Consider the following 14,899-nt stretch of genomic DNA (forward strand, 5'->3'; position numbering starts at 1 on the left):
CCTCCCGTCCGACCACGCCCATTACCCTGAACCTGGGGGAGCTTAGAAGCCTAGAAACGCCTGAAGAAGACCCAAAGCACCCAATCATCTCCTCCAACCCCATCCACCACACGTGCAATTGCAACAAGTTCCTCAAGTTGTATCCCAAAACTCATCATCGTCATCCTCTGTGCCATGATTTGACTTGCACATTGGCCCAATTCTCATCTCATCCTGTCTCAACGCCACCCTTGATCTTGATTTGGCATTTTCAGCTGGATCTTGATCTTACTAAAGCCTTGTTTGATTCTATACACTACGATAACTACATAACCTGGATGACCCTGTCTGAAGCCGTCTGACTCTTCTGTTCACTACCTACACTACCTCAAACACAGCTCCTCCTTCTCCTACTCCCACCCCTAGCACCTTCAACCCTTGATCCCTTGGTAATTTCAACATCATCCTCACCACCACCACCACCACCAATCCTGATGGCAGATACACGTCCTTCTAAGAAACTGGCCATGCCCAGTGAATCCGAATTAGTCTCCTTCGAACATGGCGCCGCAGGACAGTAAGTTCAAGTTTCTTCCCACTCTCCAGCTCCCTCTCCCTCTCCGTCTACCTCTACCTCGTCCGCCATGTCCAGAAACTAACCCCCTCACCAGCGATGGCATATCCTCCAATGCATCTGGATCTCTCCTGATCAAGCCATGCGTACAAGCAGAAATTGACTTTTACGAATCTGCCAAAGACCATCCAATGTTCCAAGCCCACATGCCAACATTCATTGGAGCACTAAACCAACACGACGACCAAGACGCCGTGGCACCATTATTAGAATCAAACACCAACGGAGTAGTTGCTCCTCCTCCCCCGGCTGAAGGCGTCGACACCACCACCAATGATCCAATCCCAACCCCCGGCCCCATCAAACGTGCATCTACATGGAAACCCTCCGGCGGACAGAAACTCGACACCGGCCTCGCCATCGTACTAGAAAACGTCACAGCCGGATTCACACGACCCAATGTTCTGGACGTCAAACTCGGCGCTCGCCTATGGGATGACGACGCCCCGATGTCGAAACGCCGTCGACTCGACGAAGTTGCCGCAGAAACCACCAGTGGGAGTCTAGGGTTCCGGGTTGCGGGTATGAAAATCTACGTTGGCCCAACCCCGTCTTCCGACTCAGAAGAAGAACCAAATGTCGAGTTTAAGGATGGATATATGTCCTATAACAAGAATTACGGCCGTGGATTTGATGAGACTAATGTTTCCAATGCATTTACTACTTACCTTGGCATCAATTCCAAGAATCCCGAGACGGTCAAGCCACGGGCAAAGTTACTGGCTAGCAGGATTTTGCGCGAGTTGGAGAGCATTCAATATGTTTTGGAAAATGAAGAGAGTCGCATGTATTCGGCTAGCGTTTTGTTCGTGTATGAAGGGGATGATGAGGCGTTGGAGACCGGGTTGAAGATTGAACACGAGGCTGCTGAAAAAGGAAACCAAGAAGGTGTTGACGAAGACGATGAAGAAGAAGAACCTATGGAGGATGAAGATGGAGATGAGATTGTGCCACAGAGAGTTCTTGAGACCAGACTCATTGATTTTGCTCATGCTAGCTGGACACCTGGAAAAGGTCCGGACGAGAATGCTCTGCAGGGCATTAGGAGTCTCATTGCTATTTTCAAACAGTTGCTGGATTCTTAGAGACGCTGACTGGGTTTGTATCTGGGGGAATAGAACCCTATCTACCATCCTGAATTCATGATGTCTCTCGGTATCCAATATCTTCTATCCTGTGGTTCTACCTAATTGTTGCGGCGTAAAGGTGTCCGTGTGTTTCTAGGCCATCTAGTCGAACGCGAAGCAAAATGAAAATGCCGATACCGATACCGGTACCGATACCGATACCGACGCCGGTGCCTTGCGGATGGTTCTTCTAGCTCCTCCTACGAACGATCGAGCCCGAGCACGCTCTCGGGCCATCCGGCCCAAACAATAGCTCGATTTGGCACTCTTCCGGCAACCGGGCTGAGCAAGCTGATTCGACTTCTTGCTTCGTCTGTGTCCGTAACATATAAGAAGCCCATGACGCTGGCGTCTCGAATCACCTCCTGATCCGCTTCAGGTTCGCAATTGAGGACCGCCAACACTGACTGTCGCATGGCAGCAGCCGGTCCAGTCATCCTCTCGTAGATCTGTGATGCCGGGAGCGCGACTTTTGACCCAGAGGCGTTGTGTGAGGATGAGTCGTCGTCGATGCCACCAGGTAGAAATGACTCGTCATCGTCGTCATCGAGGCCCACGCCGCCAATTCCGCTGGTTGGGTCCGGAGTCGACGATATGCGTCGCCAGACTGTCAGAGTAGAAAAGTCGACTTGTTGTTGTCGAGGTTGCAATGAAATGCCGTTGCTGAGCCGTGGGTTTCCGTAGAAGTAACTTCTGATCTGCGCTGCACGTAGCGCCTGCATGTACGCCTCGTCCCGATCGACACATCCTCCAGATTTGTTGAGTTTGATCACGGCAATCGTCTCGGGAGGATTGGTCGTGGTTCTAGTAGATGTGGCTTGTCCATCAAAGCGTTTGACCATGTCGCTGTACAGCCGTTCAGATCCGAGGCAGATGATGGCAGACACTGCAAACTCCGAGACGATAGTCTGAATGATTTCATTCCCAATGGGACCGGTTTTGGTAGAAGTAAGGCTCCCAGGGGTATCAATGATCAAACCACTCTCTCGAGCGTCCTGATCTTGGGCTATTCGACCTGCAACAGCAAGAGCCAGTCGACTAGCTTGCGCCTTGTACACGGCTCCATCCTTTTCTTGTGGTTTGGAATCCCCAAAGAAGTAGACCAGAGGCAATTTGACCGGAATGGCGCCATTGGGTCCACTCATGGGCGCCGCGCCCCAACCTTCCTCGACATCCATGAGTGTCTTGAACACGGTGGCCGTGATGGTGCCAGGGATGCTCATGACGCCTTCTTTGATATCCAGGTTGGCCAGGACCGGAGACCGTGAGGCTCTTTGCGCGTAGCCTGTCAAGATCTTGGCCAGTGAACTTTTGCCTGCATCTTCGGGTCCTACGATCAAGACTCTGGGTCCCGGTCTTCCGCTCGCCTTAGCCTGATCTCTTAAGCTCTCAAGTGCAAAGTGGACGTTGATGTATTCGCTCATCGGGGTTTCTTCGGCCGTGTATTCGCTCTGCAAGGCATCCCCGCTGACTTCGAAGGAGCAGCCCTGCCATGTGTAAATCGCGGCTTTGGTGCCGGTGAAGGTGTAGGTATTTCCCGCAATGAGTTCTGTTCCGAAGAGCTCGGCCGTTCCTGTCAAGATCTATGGGCGAATCGGTCAGTACAAGGAAGAGTCGCGCTGGTCATGGAGAGAAGCTGTGGTGTGCTGACCTTGACTTGAACATACTTTCCCACGGCGACTTCAAAACGCCATTCATGCTCCTTGGCTAGGTCATGTTGAGTTGTCTCTACTGGTCGTTCCTCTTCTGGCTCGTCTAGCCCGAGACCAGGTAGGCCGGGTAGCGACATGGCAACATTTTGAAGTTGAAAGAAGAATGGTTGGAGAGTGAGGAATGTAAATAATGGGTGGGAACTGAAGGCGCATGCGGGGAAACATTTGAGATTCAGACGCGGCTTGGCAGGGACAGATACAGGGACAGATACAGGGACAGATACAGGGACAGATACAGGGGCAGATACCGCTTCAACTGCAGGATATACCACACCATCAATCCTAGCTACGCAGCCTAGAAATTTAATCATCTCGAGAATTTCTGATGGAGCACCTCAATCTGTATCAACAGGTTCTTCTGTTTGCACCGGCCGGTGTTGATATATTGATGTTTTGAGAGACTTATGCTAAGGTGCCCAAGACATCTTCAAGGCAGTGAGCTTGAGCTCAGACTTCTCTGATTTGCAATCATTGCATCTTTGGACCTGCCCTGTGACCTTGAAGATTGAAACTAGGTAGTTTTCAATCGTCTGTACGCCACGGTGATGCTTGTCTATCCTTCAACTCGGTAGAGCTGGGATTTGTGTTGAGCAAAGAGCTCAGTGAAAGGTTGCCATTGACATCTTCAGCACGTTCTTCCTCGTCGCTGTGAAAGTATCACAACCGTCCAGCCCACGAGACTGTGCGCTGTTGGATCACACGACCTCCACAGGACCTCCGCACGACAGGGAGCCATGCTCTTGCCTCACTGATAGTGGTGAGACGGTGACGAGAAGACTGACCCGAAGAGCTGGACGGCGCAACTCAACCATACAGTGATGGTCTGTAGTGAGAGATATGTTGTGAGCATAAGGTTGATATAGGTCAAAGAGGTCCCATTGAAGAGCCACTATGACACGTGACTCCTCGGACGTCGTAATCTTTGGCTGTAAGTGGATTCTGGTATGATATCATTCAACGATGATACCAATATCTGTAAGGCTCAGCCGGTATTCTTATCGATAGCCCAGCGAGCCAATATCCGGTCGCTATACTGTTGGGTCCTCAGCCACTTCTCACGGAATATCAGAGAGTGCGAGAACTTTCTGAGTTTGAGGTCAATTTCATCTTCATCGGCAAGGTGCATTGCCTCGAGCCCTGCACGGAGATGCTGTTCGTAGTCATTCTGCACCCAGGGACGTTGCCTAGTGTTTGCAAAATTGTGGTGGTGTCGATTTCTGATGAACTGGAGAGCATGCAATGCAAAGACGGTTCCCTCATCGACGTGCTGTGACCTCTGTAACAAATCTTCATATTCTTTTTCCGCCGCTTCGTAATGCCCTTGGTCAATGTGAATGTCTGCTAGCCTTCGCGCAGCACGACGAGTGTCGGCGTGATACCATCCTCTAAGATTCTCCGTCTCCATCAACATCTTTTGAGAAACTCGCGATGCATTTTCAAAGTCGAGAGACCTGCGATAGATATCTGCCAACGCGCGTTTCATTTGACAAACTTCATAATCGACAATGGTGGGGTATTTTTGCTCATAGATGTCAATCATCGCCTGCATCATGGCTTCGGCGGTGGATTCGAGGACGCTGACCGATTTCAGCAATTGAAGGACGCTGGTCAGGAAATGGTGAGGACCATGGATCCGCGACGCGAGCGAGGCGAGATATTGCAGAAGGTGCTCGCGGAGTGCTGGCAGGATGGACCATCGGTCGTCGGTGAAATTCATGATCAAAAGTTTCAAGAATCCACGATATTGTTCTGTGAGGACATCCGAAGCCATTGCACATGCTTCGTTGATCAAGGTCCAACCAGTGGGTGATTGCGAGCTTTCTTGGGCGAGGGTCTCGAGTCCGAACAAGAGCTTCTCAAAGAACGAGGCAGCATTTGCAGCAGGAAGCTGATTGCGTGCCGCAAGTCCAATCGCCGGCGCAGCGTTCCATCCTCTGGCTGGCTGAAATGAGACGGTGCCGTGAAATGATGTATCACAAGCAAAGTGCCAGGATAGGTATTGGAGGACGTGCCATACAGCACGCTCGCTGAGATCTGTTGACGTGGAGTGGGACGGGGTCAGGATCAATTCGAGTGATGACTGGTACGGACTTCGATCAGTGGATGCTGAAGGAGGTGTAAGCAAGACTTGGTCTCTGTCGTCTTGACTCGTGGCTTGGTCATCATAGTCGATTTCTTCCTCGCTTTCGATGATAATGTTGGGATCGGTGTCTGACTCATGTTCGACCATGGACCTTGAGCGCTTCACCAGCATATTCTGATCAGCTTTGGCTGGGAGACTGTCGGCAATATCCGAGTGGACCTTGGTCCTTTTACAGTATCGCCGGACGAGGTCGGCACGAATAGGACGACCTTTGTAAGATAGAGTCTGAAGGTTAGGACCAGAGATACCCTTTGCAGAAATGAATTGAGCAATGACTTCTTTTTCGTTGGCTTTCATGTACTTGTTGAGACCCCAGGATTTGATTCGGCTCTTGTACATCTTCCGACTGTTCGATCAGACAGTCAGCAGGAATAGCGCGACATGCGGACAGGGTTGGCAAGTCCGACACAGAAAACGGAGGCACTCACGTGGCATAAAAATTGTGTTCGTTCAAGAGCGTCTCCTGCGTCTGGAGTAAGGTCCATCCTCGCTCCGCGTAGTATTTGGTGAAGATTGGGCGAATCGCCTCCCATTCTTCAGAGGTGTGGGCTCGTTGTTTTTCCATGACAGGAATGTGGACGGAACTGTCGCCTGTTCTGGACGAGGTCAATCCTCCACCATCTGGAGACAACGTCGGGGTGAACTGTTCTGTCGTGGACATATTCTTGCCATTTGACTAAGAGGGACTTTGGTTTGAGGACCATAATATCATAATCGTCGGGGGAGGTGGAGGTCGAGGTGGTAGGGTAGTATTTGATCTCGGAGGCCCTAGTACGGAGGAGGGTCGGGTGGGGGATTCTCACGGCCAATCTCTTGGGAGCGCCGAGAGCACGAGGGGACGAGGGACGAGGGACGATGCGGCCTTGCGTTTGCCTCCTCGTGGAGGGCACAGCCGAAGGCGGCGGGGAGGCGAGGGATCGACCAGTGGTGTCGCAAAGATTGGGGGCTCTGGCATCGACAATTGGATACAAGCTTCAGGCCGTGCCACAGAGACCGGGCGTGCCGGGGACTTTCGCACAAGGCAATCTTGTGATATCAGTGTGCTTATCTTGACACTACGGAGTAGATTACGGCAGCCTTGTTGTTACTGGCCTCCGTTTCCACTCAGGCCACAGTCTGCAGATACTCCTTGACCTTGCAAACTTGCCCAACTGGATGATGATAACCATGTGTACGGAGTAGAGAGGACCTTTAGCGGCCACAAGCTTCACTTTCTTCTGCGCCGTGTGGAAGTGCAGCGGTTGCCTTTTCCCCCAGTCGCGCTTTCCCCAACAAGATGTCTGGAGCAAATCGCCCGAGGGCAGGTGCCAGCCTTTAGCATCAACACGACTACTTTGACTTCCACCGAACTGCCACCATTTCCTTTCCTCTCATCTCTCTCTTCATCTTTACCATCATATCGATCAAGCCCGTCTCTCCTTCAGGACGTCTCTCCCTCAGGACAAGTCCAGAGCTGATGGGGTCTCTTCTGTTGCCATGATTATTTTAGCACCCGGCAGAGCCAGACAAGGCAGCTTTTCCCATCACACAGCCGATTGAACTCCCTCGTCCTTTGTCTCACGTTGACCAACCTCTGGTCGGCCAAGCCCGCTGCCATCGCCTAGTTGATCGATGAGCTATGTGATGACACGCTCGAACCTTTTTGCTTCAGTCTAGTAGACACGTGATACTTATAGGATGACCAGAGCGAGCATGGAAGCTTCTGAGGCGAGGCGACGAGTTCGCTCGAGCCAGTAGCGGCTACAAAGTTGTGCCAACTCCGATTACAGGTATTTCAAAGGAACTCCCTGCTTGGCTGTTTCGGTATCTGCAGCGTCTCTACTCATACAAGTTCTCAGTCTTGACGAGACTATCAGGTGCACCTGTTGCAATACTTCCTGACGATTCCTAATGAATGTGCAGCGAGGATAATCTTGATCCTGAACATCCACTCGTTCACTTAAGAAGCACGCACTATATCGTGGAGTTACCAATCATCCACTGCCCATCACCTCATCCACGCAGGAGAAGTCCTCAAGATCCATTCGACCCTGCAAAAGGCAGATGATACCATCCCAAAACTTATCAGGAGCTATAGAGGTGGCATTGCAGTGTGTGGTGCCCAATACCCCACGCCTAGTCCTGCCTGGCTTACAAAATGTAACCCAACCCAAATCAATATAAATCCAGGTGGAGCACAGCCTCTATGATACATACATTTGCTCTCAGGTGATGTCGATTCGGTCTTGATATCAACAGATCTCTAGCTCGCGACTGGACTGGGTCGGTGAGGGTACAGCCGAGAAGCTTGTTGGTTTCGAGATACTCGTACCATGTATGCATCAATCCCTGTAATCAGGGTCTGTGTATCATCTCTAGCCTTGAGACTGGACTGGCCCCGACCATTCTACTCACCTCTGGGGCACAGGGCTAGTACCACAAACCAACCAACGACATGCAATCAACGCTTCCCACGTGGGACAGTCGGTTATGTTGCTGGGTACCACCACCGACAAGTTCTACCAGGTTGCACCAACTCTGGCTTCGTACCTCGCATTGATGACAAAGGACCTGCCAGGTCGTCGGGAGATCGACGTAACCGAGCGACGACTACAAGATAGGTTGCTGGAGACTTCACCAAGCAGGCGAAAGCACTTCTGATACGCGGTCCATGTGATGTAACCGAATCTGTCAGTTCGTTATTTCCGGTAGTCCCCACGATCAAAAGCAAAGCTATATATATATATGCCATAAAAGCCTGCAAGTGGCTAGTCAACCACCAGTGACAAGCGAGCTCTGCAGAGTAGGAACAGGTCACTCCCGCTAGCAACACCTTGTTCAAGTCGAGGCCGGCTGTTCGTTCGCTACCACTGTTGAAACGGGCCGGCATTAGAGCGTCACTACACGAATGATATTCCACCGTCCATTAACTCGCTTAGGGGCGATTGGGCGACGACTAGTCGGTCCAACCATGCTCGAATTTTACGGGCAAACCGTGGTCAAGTCCTTCGACGTGAGAAAGAGGCGAATGTCGTTAGAAGCGTGACGACCCATTGACGCTCTCTGGTCATTGGCCTCGTCCTGCCGGTAGTTGATGCCTAGACCGCCACATGAGTTGAGTCTAGCCCATCGATGGAAGTCGTCTGACGGAAAAGCACGGTACAGGTGAAGACAGCATGCCACGACTGACAAGGGCAATAGAGTTTCATCCCAAGGGCAAGGGAGAAGATGGATGGGCAGAGAGCACCATACTCTCCTACCAGTACGAGTACCTTCTGACAAGCAACACCCATGGCTTGCTTATTGACCTGATTACAGCAAGTAGTCAATGCTAAAGCCCGACAACTGCCCCTCGACCCCACCCAGAGGGACTGGTAACTCGGTACCAGCCAGTGTGCCAGCCGTGCCAGCCTAATTATCGATGCCCACTTGACCCCTCGGCCTAAGTACCCAGTACTTCATCCCCACCGCTCGCTACCGGCTCATTGTTAAGTACCTAAGGACTCGTCCTGCTTGTCGATCCTCTTCCGGCTTGTCTACTTAGTGGCCTCACAAGTCGCACTTATTACCCAGGCACGGTTACTTTCGGCTTCGAGGTAGACAACTACGAGTAAGTAGCGTGACGCACTTGTCGCGCACCAAGCAGGGCAGGGAATGAATGTCTGGTACCCAGTGACAAAGTCCAGCTCGACCATTATTATGCCCTAGTGCCCCGGTAGCTGGGTTGTTACAATGCATCCAAGAGAAGTCACTGGAGGTCAAGACCTCCACTGTGCTGGGAAACAACGCCGTTGATTTGACACTGGCCGGAAACTATCCCTGGTCGTGCAGGACGGCTTGGACCTCAAATCCCTGTGCGTCTTCGGTTTGGATGGCGAGTCAAAGCTAAGGTCGACAAGAGTTCCAGCGCACAAATGGGCTCGACCCGTCCCTCGAGATGCCGTTTTGCTAGTAAATTGTGGCACTGATGGTCATCGTATTTGAACATCAGCTTCCATCTCCTTTGGACCAGATGCATTCAATCCTCGCTCTGGAGCTCTCAAGTCGAATAACTATCTCGTTAATCGGCCGTCGTCAGCACCATGGTGGTGCACAAAGCATACTCTTCGCAGTATCATCCCATCCACCCCAGCGTGAGGGATCGACTCGATAAGGATTATGTGGACCACTACAACCGGTACCTGATCAATCAACCACTCGTCCAACACTTGCCACTCGCCGTATCCCGACAGGGCGGACAAACTCCCCCAGCTCACAGCACCCCCCTTGCCGTAGGAACCACCCAGGACTTTCGCATCTCTCGCCGAGAGACCTTTGGACCCAAAATTGAAGTGCGCTGCTTTACCCCACATGGAGCGGCACCGAAAACCGGCTGGCCGCTGGTGCTCTACTATCACGGTGGTGGTTGGGTGTTTGGCGACATCTCGTCCGAAAACACCATCTGCACAAACCTGTGCGTTCGCGCTCAGGCCGTAGTGATCACAACCGGTTACAGGTTAGCATGCTTCCTGCAGCGAGCCCCCCTCTGATTTCAGCAGTCCCGAATTCGCGATTTGGTCTTGTTGCAAGCATCCCCTTCTGACTGCAACCCGTCAACAGACTTGCCCCCGAGTGCCCTTGGCCTGCGGCCATCCACGACGGCTGGGAAGCATTTCTTTGGGCCACCTCCAAGGGCGCCGAGCTGCTCAACATCAACACCCGAAAAATCGTCTTCAGCGGGGCTTCGGCAGGATCCAATATTGCCGCCGTCATGGCACAGAGAGCAGTGGCGCACCCACAGCCCGGTGTCTCGATATGTGCGCAACTTCTTGTGGTGCCCATTACGGACAACACTGCGACGCCGTTGACCAACCCGACCTGGCAAAGGTACGAGTTCACCGCAGGCTTGCCGGCCGAGAAGATGCTGTGGTATAGGCACCACTATCTGCCAAATAAAGCGGACTGGTCACACCCAGAGGCATCCCCTCTGTTTGCTTCTGACGAGATATTTGCCCGCCTCCCCCCGACATTGGTAATTGTGGCCGAGCTCGATGTCCTCCGTGGTGATGGGGAAGAATACGCGAAGAAGCTCAGAGCCAACAGGGTGTGCGCCGATGTGATGGTCATGGAAGGAATGCCCCATCCTTTTGTAGCAATGGACGCCAAACTCGACGCGGCCAAGCGAGCCATCACCATCATGTGTGAGAGACTGCTCAAGACTTTTGCATAACGGGTTTTTGCGTGCATTTCCGGCGCTGGAGGTTGATTTGATGGTCAGTCATTTTCACTTGCAGTCAGTTTGGGCGGGTGCGATTGTCGAGCGTGCCATGTACTGAGAGAGGCACTTTGATTATACATTGATACCTACATAGACCTTTGGACCGAGGCTGGGCTAGGCTTCGTTGTTTTGTGCGTATCAAAATTCAATTCATTATGCCAGACACGGCTTGAAGAGGACCAGTGTAAGAATCTTGTTCAATTCCTCAGAGGAATCAACATGTTGGATTGTCGTTCAGCCTTGCTTTAAGAATTCATTCATATGTGCGTGTGTCTTGGAAGCGCGCTGTTTGCGTTGAGCGCCTACAATGATCCGCCATAGAAAAATTTCCCCACATTGCGGCCTTTCGGCTTGACTTCGATTTCATAATTGAAGAGAAATAATAGGCCAGCCTCTTAATCATCGCCAGTCCCTTTCATGGTTCCGGTTCTGATCGAATGAGTTGTCACCATGGATCTAGGTGACGGCGGAGCAATGCCAGTCATCCTCGCCGACTGGCTGGATCGAGGCCTCACTGTCTGGCATGAGAGTCGAGTGATTCTGACTGCGGTGCTGGTCGTCTGCTTCTTGACGATTCTCGTCCAACGAAGGCGATCCACAAGACCTTTCACACAAAGTTCCTCCCCGGCGCTGGAAAAGGCGGATGCTCTTCAAGGATCACAAATCGAGAAGTTGTCCATTTCAGAAACTTATGATGTCGACAACAAGACAACCCTTGCTGCGGCCCCAACACAGAAGGTCAAGACTCGACCTGCCGCCGCCCGCATCGTCACCGGACGCAAGCCAGCTTCAACGGCAAGAAACGGAAATTTAAACCAAGTTCAAGAGGAAGTTACACACATTCAACCCTTGATATTCTTCTCCTCTCTGACGGGTACCACTGAGCGCCTGTCCAAGATTGCATCAGAAAGTCTCCAAGCGCTGTCCACCCGAAACACTTCAATACTTCAACCAGAAGTCCACGACTTGTCCTATGTCGACCTTGATGACTACTTCATTTCTGGTCCCAAGACTCCATCGCCGCGGGACGGGACAGTTTTCTTCTACCTCTTGTTAATCCCCTCATATGATATCGACACCATATTGAATACCCTTACTGCCCACCTTGATGAAACCCACAACGACTTTCGCATCGATACCTCTCCTCTTGCGGTCCTCGCTGGGTACACTGTGTTCGGCATCGGGGACAAAAGTGGCTGGCCAAGTGAAGAGCAAGGTTTCTGCTCACAAGCAATCGAGGTTGACAAGTGGATGGCAAAACTGACTGGCAGGAAAAGAGCATACCCACTGGGTCTTGGAGATGTGAAAGATAACGCAACCCACGCACTCCGTGAATGGACTGACGGTGTATCTACTGTGTTGGAAGAGCTGATTTCCACGGGCTCTCTTGGAGAGGGCGTTCCTGGTAGCGGCGACGCAATTGAAAGCGAGAGCGAAGAGGAACCTGAAATGGTCGACGAGGAAGAGGAATTTCCTGATTCTGGCCGGAACAAACGCCGCAAGATCGCAAACACAACTGACCTTGAAGATGTTGGTGGCAAGACTAAGACTAAGAACTCGTCGTTGGCCGTCGACTTTACCACATATTCCTCAATCCAGGTGACGCAGCCTGTACTCAAGGCCATGGTGCCCAAAGAGTCTCCAACATACGCATCTCTGACCAAGCAGGGTTACACCATCGTGGGAACACACTCTGGAGTCAAGATCTGTCGATGGACCAAGTCTGCTCTCCGTGGTCGTGGTTCCTGCTACAAGAACTCATTCTACGGCATCGCTTCGCACCTCTGTATGGAAACAACACCGTCTCTGTCTTGCAGCAACAAATGTGTCTTTTGTTGGCGTCACGGGACCAATCCTGTCTCCACAACCTGGAGGTGGCAAGTCGACGACCCAAACTTGATATTCGAAGGGGCGAAGGAAGGCCATTACAAGAAAATCAAGATGATGCGTGGTGTGCCAGGAGTGCGCAGCGACCGGTTTGAGGAAGCGATGCGCATCCGCCATTGCGCTCTGAGTCTTGTGGGCGAGCCCATCTTTTATCCACACATCAACAAATTCCTCGATCTGCTGCACGGTGAACGTATCTCGAGTTTCCTGGTCTGCAATGCCCAGCACCCACAGCAGCTCCAAGACGTGAAGCGAGTTACACAATTGTATGTCAGCATCGATGCCAGCAACAAGGAGAGTCTCCGCAAGATCGACCGTCCACTCCACCGAGATTTCTGGGAGAGATTCCAAGCATGTCTCGACATTCTCCGAGAGAAGCGCTTCGTTCAAAGAACTGTATTCCGCCTGACTCTGGTCAAGGGATTCAACATCGAGGACGAGGTAGAAGGCTACGTCAATCTGGTGGCCAAGGGATTACCATGCTTCATCGAAGTCAAGGGAGTCACGTACTGTGGCACAAGCACGTCGACCAACGCTGGTCTGACGATGCAGAACGTACCATTCTACGAAGAAGTGGCAGCATTTGTCGAAGCCTTGAACGTGGCGTTGGCGAAGCGTGGCTTGGAGTATGGTATCGCAGCCGAGCATGCACACAGCTGCTGTATTCTACTCGCCAGTAATCGCTTCCACATCAACGGAAAATGGCACACTGTCATCGACTATGACAAGTTCTTCCAGCTCCTGGAAAGTGGCCAAGATTTCCGCCCTGAGGATTACTGCAAGGAGACTGTCGAATGGGCACTCTGGGGTAATGGTGGTTTTGACCCACGAGATGAGAAAGTGGACCGGAAGGGCAGACCGAAGGAGGCTTCAACAGTCACTGGCAAGAAGATTGACAGTAGTAAACTCGATTTTTAGTCAAGAAGCAATCAAAGAACGAAATCACAAGAATATCAGCATGTCATATGGATGCGAGAGATCGAGGTCCATTGTAAAGCGTCTTATTGCATCCACTGGCGATTGTGTAGACCGAGCCCTGTGTTTCGTTTTCTCTGTGTGTAGCAATTGAAGAGGTCACGATTTGGTGAGTAGTCAACAAGATCAACTGCAAAATGTGGTGCAGTCAATCTATGTATGTCCTGATTTTGGCTCCCACTGAATCTACAGCATGACTTGTGATGTAGGCCTTGCAATATGACTCGATTTATGAACCTGTCTGTGTGAACCGCCTCAAGTTGAGATTTGACTGGAGTGTTTATTCTGCAGCAACCCGTTTTCTCTGTCTTCACCTTTCTTCTGACTGATCGATTCTCTTTTCTTCTCAAACTCCAACCAAGCAAGGGTTGAACAAAGTTTATGAAAAAAAAAAAGGACATAAGCCTGTCAGAGTATGTCTGTCGGTACCTACCACGCTGAGCGGCACGAAGCCAGAAACCCCAAACGTAGGTCAAAGATCATCACCACTCTCTGTTTCTGACAGAGATGACGAAAGAAGCAGAACCTCTTCCGCACCCTGAGAAGAAAAACTGTCGAGAGTAAACCCTCCGAAGAGGGACATCTTTTCACTCTAGGATACCGAAGACTTTTTATCGTCAGCCAGGTTGAGGATTCTGTGGCTTCGGTGAGAAGCTCAGAAGAGGACGTTTACTATATGAATAGATTCATTGAAGTACTGTGTAAACGCACTGTGTTAGTAGAGGGACAATAGACATGACAAGAGGGACAATAGACATGACATGAAAATGTAGGGTGGGTGGAGGGAGGCTTACAAGTCGCATAAACAGGTGGAAAGAAATTGGGAGGAGAGTGCAGATACTTATAGAAAAAAAGTTCAGAGGTGCCAAGACTGCGACCCACTGAGATTTTCTGAGTCTTGGCGGCTGTCAGGGAACGATTGGTGGAAACTTTTGTTGTTCCTCACTCACCCTGCACTTTCGTTCATCACTCTTTTCATGCTTCACCCTTCGCATGTGACTTATGACTGTCGTAATCTTGGTGGATGATAGATTAGGAACTCTGTATACTCACTCGGCGCACCAGAAGCCGTAGATCTGTGCTCTCGTTGTGCTGTCTGACTCCCTGACACGGAGAATGCAGTACAAAATTTGTGTCACGTGATTCTAATGCACATGTTCATGGCCAGAACAAATGTGCCAAGGCCATTTCGGCCTTGGTCGATTG

At 51.3% G+C, this 14,899-nt stretch overlaps 5 protein-coding genes across 5 annotated transcripts; 3 read left to right on the forward strand and 2 right to left on the reverse strand.

Moving 5' to 3' along the window:
• Positions 1-183: 183 nt before the first annotated feature.
• PV10_04782 (uncharacterized protein) lies at positions 184-1,765 on the forward strand. The gene is made up of 2 exons (XM_016369364.1): positions 184-556; positions 651-1,765. Exons 1-2 carry the CDS (start codon positions 474-476, stop codon positions 1,696-1,698), a joined length of 1,131 nt encoding a protein of 376 aa, XP_016225152.1. The 5' UTR covers positions 184-473; the 3' UTR covers positions 1,699-1,765.
• PV10_04783 (uncharacterized protein) lies at positions 1,659-3,598 on the reverse strand. Its single transcript, XM_016369365.1, has 2 exons — positions 3,392-3,598; positions 1,659-3,323 (listed from the first exon to the last, which is right to left on the reverse strand). The coding sequence occupies exons 1-2, from the start codon at positions 3,527-3,529 to the stop codon at positions 1,941-1,943; spliced, it is 1,521 nt and encodes a 506-aa protein (XP_016225153.1). The 5' UTR covers positions 3,530-3,598; the 3' UTR covers positions 1,659-1,940.
• A 41-nt stretch (positions 3,599-3,639) lies between these two features.
• PV10_04784 (uncharacterized protein) lies at positions 3,640-6,268 on the reverse strand. The gene is made up of 2 exons (XM_016369366.1): positions 6,024-6,268; positions 3,640-5,941 (listed from the first exon to the last, which is right to left on the reverse strand). The coding sequence occupies exons 1-2, from the start codon at positions 6,254-6,256 to the stop codon at positions 4,435-4,437; spliced, it is 1,740 nt and encodes a 579-aa protein (XP_016225154.1). The 5' UTR covers positions 6,257-6,268; the 3' UTR covers positions 3,640-4,434.
• Positions 6,269-9,555: 3,287 nt separating this feature from the next.
• PV10_04785 (uncharacterized protein) lies at positions 9,556-10,991 on the forward strand. The gene is made up of 2 exons (XM_016369367.1): positions 9,556-10,069; positions 10,174-10,991. The coding sequence occupies exons 1-2, from the start codon at positions 9,657-9,659 to the stop codon at positions 10,781-10,783; spliced, it is 1,023 nt and encodes a 340-aa protein (XP_016225155.1). The 5' UTR covers positions 9,556-9,656; the 3' UTR covers positions 10,784-10,991.
• Positions 10,992-11,244: 253 nt separating this feature from the next.
• On the forward strand, positions 11,245-13,661 carry PV10_04786 (uncharacterized protein). The gene has a single exon (XM_016369368.1). The coding sequence runs from the start codon at positions 11,282-11,284 to the stop codon at positions 13,634-13,636; it is 2,355 nt and encodes a 784-aa protein (XP_016225156.1). The 5' UTR covers positions 11,245-11,281; the 3' UTR covers positions 13,637-13,661.
• The last annotated feature ends 1,238 nt before the right edge of the window (positions 13,662-14,899 follow it).

This window comes from Exophiala mesophila (genome assembly GCF_000836275.1).
Source record: "Exophiala mesophila strain CBS 40295 unplaced genomic scaffold supercont1.3, whole genome shotgun sequence".
Classification (NCBI taxonomy): domain Eukaryota; kingdom Fungi; phylum Ascomycota; class Eurotiomycetes; order Chaetothyriales; family Herpotrichiellaceae; genus Exophiala; species Exophiala mesophila.

Coding starts and splice junctions, on each gene's coding strand:
- PV10_04784 (XM_016369366.1), bottom strand. CDS start 6,256: ATGTCCACGACAGAACAGTTCACCCCGACGTTGTCTCCAGATGGTGGA. Junction 5,942..6,023: donor GAACACAATTTTTATGCCAC/GTGAGTGCCTCC, acceptor CTGATCGAACAG/TCGGAAGATGTACAAGAGCC.
- PV10_04783 (XM_016369365.1), bottom strand. CDS start 3,529: ATGTCGCTACCCGGCCTACCTGGTCTCGGGCTAGACGAGCCAGAAGAG. Junction 3,324..3,391: donor GAAAGTATGTTCAAGTCAAG/GTCAGCACACCA, acceptor ATTCGCCCATAG/ATCTTGACAGGAACGGCCGA.
- PV10_04786 (XM_016369368.1), top strand. CDS start 11,282: ATGGATCTAGGTGACGGCGGAGCAATGCCAGTCATCCTCGCCGACTGG.
- PV10_04785 (XM_016369367.1), top strand. CDS start 9,657: ATGGTGGTGCACAAAGCATACTCTTCGCAGTATCATCCCATCCACCCC. Junction 10,070..10,173: donor GTGATCACAACCGGTTACAG/GTTAGCATGCTT, acceptor ACCCGTCAACAG/ACTTGCCCCCGAGTGCCCTT.
- PV10_04782 (XM_016369364.1), top strand. CDS start 474: ATGGCAGATACACGTCCTTCTAAGAAACTGGCCATGCCCAGTGAATCC. Junction 557..650: donor GAACATGGCGCCGCAGGACA/GTAAGTTCAAGT, acceptor CCCCCTCACCAG/CGATGGCATATCCTCCAATG.